The following is a 5000-nucleotide window of genomic DNA, read 5'->3' as shown; positions in this document are numbered from 1 at the left end:
AACAAAGCCACAGTTATGTGCAAGGGGAATCGAACAGATTCCCGAAAGGTCTCTGTAGAGATTTATTTATTTTTAAATATATGTGCCCCTACATAACTGTAGATTTGTTTCTCCATTTCAAGACTCATGCTACAATGAGTAGTTTTCATACTGTTGTTGAACGATTCAGCTTCCCTTATGCCAGCACAGGCTCTTGCTCTAGACAGCAGCAATAAAGTATAAACAATGAGTAGCCTGTTGTTATCAAATAAATATTATACAAAGTAAAATTTATGAAGAACTTTTAAAGTACCAATTTAATGTTGGCATTCATTCATTTCTGGGAATAACCCGTTGTCAGTAATAATTACATCGACTTAATTTGCAGAAAAACAATCGATTAAGAGTTAAAAAAAAATGTCTATACTATAAAAGGGGTTTAACAGGATTCCATGAAAAATATGTTAATAAACTTTAAGGAATTTACCATCGAAACGCTGATCGCCCCAAAGGAAAAATCCCGAAAACAATATTCCGACAAGTAAATAGTCTCATCAGAAACAATAGTCAAAATGCCCAAAGGTTAATATTTAGAAGAGAAGAATGATCTACTTTGGGCTATAATTATCTTTAAGCAAATAAAGATAATGACATCTCTTCAACCGATCTTAATAAAAACAAGTAAAAAATGCGCCGAAGTTTCTTCGGTGCAATCAAGTTTTCTATATCAGCCGCGGCCCATGAAGCTTTCAGTCACGGCCCAGTGGTGGCCTGTCCTATAGCGTTGCCAGACTCACGATTATGGCTAACTTTAACATTAAATAAAATGAAAACTACCGAAGCTAGAGGGTTGCAATTTGGTATGTTTGATGATTGGAGGGTAGATGATCAACCTACCAATATGCAGCCCTCTAGCCTCTGTAGTTTTTATATCTGAGGGCGGACAGAAACAGTGCGGACAGAGAAGTGCGGACGTGCAGACAAAGCCGGCACAATAGTTTTCTTTTACAGAACACTAATAGATAAGAAATTTTCCAGAGACGAATAATATATTTTTGACGGCATTCATGAACATGGTTGCTGTCGCACCAGTTTGTTATCAAATCAACCAGTCAACTTTTAGTTACTCGATCATCCAACAGGCACTGGATAGCGACGCCATGGTCATCAACTGCCCCGACTTCCAGCTGGCCAAAGGCGATGCACTGACAACGACCATAGTGGGAAAGCCAACAACTCAAAAAAAGTAAGAGAGCAGGAATTTGAATATCTTTAAAGACTGAATAAATAAAGAGATAAATGGATCTTTCCTAGTAAGTGACCCCCAAGGGTTTTCGGGGGTCGTTGTCTAGAACTAATGATTATTAGGGCTCATGATCTTTATTATGTTTACAGTCTTTTGTTTATGTTTTTACAGTCATCCCCAACGGGCTTGTACTAAATACGCCGCAAAGGTGGATACATACTGGGTTAAAACCTTGGGGGTCACTATCTAGGAAAGATCCAGATATATATATATATATATATATATATATATATATATATATATATATATATATATATATATATATATATATATATATATATACACTGTATATATACACTGTACAGTATATAATCTGACCATTTAAATTCTTAAAAGGTAAAATAGCAAAAACTTGGGTGCCTGAAGATAAAGTTAATACATTTAGACTTAACAAGTGAGAAAGCTAGGGAATTTGGATGGCTTTGCGATGAAAAATTAAAAGATAATCAATAAGTCTTAAAAGGTCAATTTACAAGTCAATGAATTAAAGCCAATAATCCAAAAAAATAAATAAGGATAAAATTAAATTATCACATATCTTAGTGCTTTTTCGAAGATTCAATGTTACATGCTACTCTTCATTCGCATTTTTGTTACTGTTCCACATACTTCTAATAGTGCTAATTGTTATTTTTTATATTATTACTGTTGTTCCTTATTTTTCTAAAATAATACTGTTAAATCAAAGATATGCAATATGTTTGTATATTATGCATTCCAAACACAATTCCGGACACCATTACAGTATTTTTACTATTAGTTGTTGTATCTTATTCTTTCAGCTATCGCTGATATCATTATTAAATCATTAGCATAATATAATTTTCCATTTCTTCATATAACTATTATTAACAAAATTATGTTGCGCAAACACATTAGTACTTTTCTCCTATTTCTTATCACACTTTTCGCCATTATTACTATTCGGTTATATACACTGCTTGTTTTTATTACTGCTATAAACATTATTATCCGCCGTGGTGGCGTAGTGGTAAGGTTCTCGAGAGGACGGGGTTCAAATCCCTCCGCTCACTGGTGGCTTGGATGGACTGCATAAACCCGGTGGTCCGCCAACCTAGCAGTGAAAACTCGAGGGTGAGTCGGATTATAGGTACAAGCCCTCTGGCTGGGGGATTAAACAGGGGACCTAGCGACACACTGGCCAGGAGATCAGCTCCTGCCCTATGAGCCTCACAGAGGCCCAGGAGGGCTTTTAACTTTTAACTCTAATAAATATTATTACTCTCAAATCTCAGATACACTTTAAAGAACGGACCCGTGAACCAGATCCTGGAAGGCAACACTGTGAGGGTGCTCTTCAGCTCCAACAGGTATCGCAATCAGCGAGGCTTCCTGTGTACTGTGACTGCTTTGGGTAAGCAAAGATTCACATTTACTGTTAATATGGTTCAAAATAAGCACACATTGTTAGAGAAATATGCCTGCAAGACTATCAACTCGCAGAGCAAGCTGCCAAAGACTAGAATCCTCGCGGACAAAATTATTATTATTATTATTATTTCACAAAGTGTAAAAATTCACCCGGAAGCTCAGGCTGCAAGTGACATACGAAATTCTTCTGTGAAAAGGCTCAAAACACAGAAGAATAAATAAAAAGTGTATATGATAAACAGAAACAGCAGTATGTATTTGAAAAAGGTCAGGCCTAAAGGTACTTAAATTTAAGAGCAACAGCAGTAATGGGATTGAAAGACGTAAAATGTTTCTTAACAAATGTTTGCTGTTTACTCGTTTACTGATTATCAATTATCTGTTACTGTAAGAAGAAGCAACAGCTAAGAGGAAGGTGTTGATATATACAAGGCAAATGGTTTTGCCAGTTCTAATTTTTTTTTACTCTTCGTGTTCTCTATTGTTCTTCCATGAGTTATGTTGGATTCTCTCTCTCTCTCTCTCTCTCTGCCTATTTCTACTGTATTTCTTAATATCTTTTCCCTTCATCTAAATTATTACGATCTATCTATCACTCTTGTACTCATTTATAATTCAACAGTATCATTTCTCACTCTATCCCGCTATCAGACTCCTGATATTATTTTTAAAGCTTAATTCGCAAACTGAACAATATTTCAGATTCAGAGTCGTCGTATTACTATCATTCATGTCCGTATAGTAATACAGAGCATACTAGATTTACGTATAATGTAAATTTTTTATGAAATTTTAGTCTGTCAGGTTTCCAAACCTTATTAGCATGCCCATTGTCTGGTCTGCCTTTTTTAAGTCTTACTAAATTCCAACTGAAGATATCTCTTATTGGATATCATCGTTCCTAAGCATTTGAAAGACTGAACCTCACAAATCCCTTCTCGTTATTATGTTATTTCGTATATATACTCCGTCTTCATTATTACTGTTTTTCTTAGATTTGTTCTAAATCCCTTCTCCAGATATGTGAAGAATTCTATGTGGTGCTTTGCTGATTACAAGAGCGTCATACGTATATATACGTCCATGTATGTATGCATGTATATATATATATATATATATATATATATATATATATATATATATATATATATATATATATATATATATATATATATATATACACGATTTTACCTGGGGAAATGCTTGCCATGAGCCAGTTATAGACTCTAAATGAGTGATTTCGTTACTTACCTCTATTTTTGTGTAAAATCTGACTGCTTTTGATTCAGGAAATCGTAAAAAACAAGGGAAAAAGGGGAATTTATCTGAGCTGAGGGTTCTACTCACAAGGTATTTGTAAGTAAACACGTTAGGGTAAGTTTAAAATTACGTGTATTTACATGAAATGAAATATCAGAAGATGAAATGGACTAATCAAGCAGGCAAGGCCTGAGAGATTAATTATAATTGGGAAAACTTGAAAGTATATCCTTCGGTGTGACATTGCTGACACGGCACAGTCAAGAGAGATTTCCACGGCTAACAAACCCTCTGTAAATGGAGAGATTCATGAATTAAAAGCCAGTAAGGACGCAGTAAAATATACATAGGACAAGGCGAGCACAGAGGGTGCCAAGAAGCCTTGAACACACGATTTTATGAAATTATTTAAACACAGGTATTTGCATAACACTGACCTAACAAGGCAAGGTTGAAATGGAAATAGGAAGTTTAGTACGAGAATTAAAACAGTGTGACTGACTGGAAGAACCTTTGCAACAGATCACTTTACCTTGTAGAAGAGGTGGCTTCAACGAGGGTAATGGCGGTGGAGGAAGGGTTAAAGGCTTCACTGGTAAGAAGACTAAAGGTCCCTACAAGATAGGACCAAGTGGTAGGGCATGGCTCTCTGAAGGAAGCGTGAATGGAAGGGGGAGATGTGCCTTGCTTGCGTCCAGCGGTGTCTCTCTCACTTGTTCCTCTGGTGAGACCCTTATATGACTTCGGTCAGGGGTCAGGAGGTTATCCACAGGTAGCTGGGTTATTTATGACTCAAGTTCCAGGTGTGCATGCCAGCTGTCCTTTTCTCTTAATCTGCCTCCCCAGCGCTTAGGCTCCTCACAACCTTGTGTCTGTGTAAACAAAAGTTTCCCGCAGTCATATGTTCGAGAAGAGAAAGTTGGAAGGTTATTAACAGCTTAAGGGAGGGGCCAATATTCCTTTTGCCCTTCCTTGCCAGGCAGTGCCCAAAATGCACTGTTGTATTTTCCAGCTTTAAATGAAGCATTTGGTGGCTGGGATTCTTGGGAAAATATAATTATAT

The 5000-nt window shown here is 36.4% G+C and overlaps 1 protein-coding gene and 1 long non-coding RNA gene across 3 annotated transcripts in view; one reads left to right on the top strand and one right to left on the bottom strand.

Annotated features, from left to right (window-relative positions):
• Positions 1-5000, top strand: part of LOC136850177 (serine proteinase stubble-like) — a 19001-nt gene that overhangs the window by 389 nt on the left and 13612 nt on the right. Inside the window, exons 2-3 of the mRNA XM_067123809.1 lie at positions 1122-1225; positions 2542-2660. Coding sequence (XP_066979910.1) covers positions 1122-1225; positions 2542-2660 — 223 coding nt within the window. The remainder of the gene's footprint in view (positions 1-1121; positions 1226-2541; positions 2661-5000) is intronic.
• Positions 4053-5000, bottom strand: part of LOC136850180 (uncharacterized) — a 59712-nt gene continuing 58764 nt past the window's right edge. For both annotated transcript variants that reach the window (XR_010856570.1, XR_010856571.1), the window contains exons 4-5: positions 4470-4809; positions 4053-4228 (exon numbers count right to left, since the gene is read on the bottom strand). This is a non-coding gene — a long non-coding RNA (uncharacterized lncRNA). The remainder of the gene's footprint in view (positions 4229-4469; positions 4810-5000) is intronic.

The sequence above is a fragment of the Macrobrachium rosenbergii genome, chromosome 21 (assembly GCF_040412425.1).
Source record: "Macrobrachium rosenbergii isolate ZJJX-2024 chromosome 21, ASM4041242v1, whole genome shotgun sequence".
NCBI lineage: Eukaryota > Metazoa > Arthropoda > Malacostraca > Decapoda > Palaemonidae > Macrobrachium > Macrobrachium rosenbergii.
Note: the sequence above shows the minus strand (reverse complement) of the source record. Positions and strands in the feature narration are given on the sequence as shown.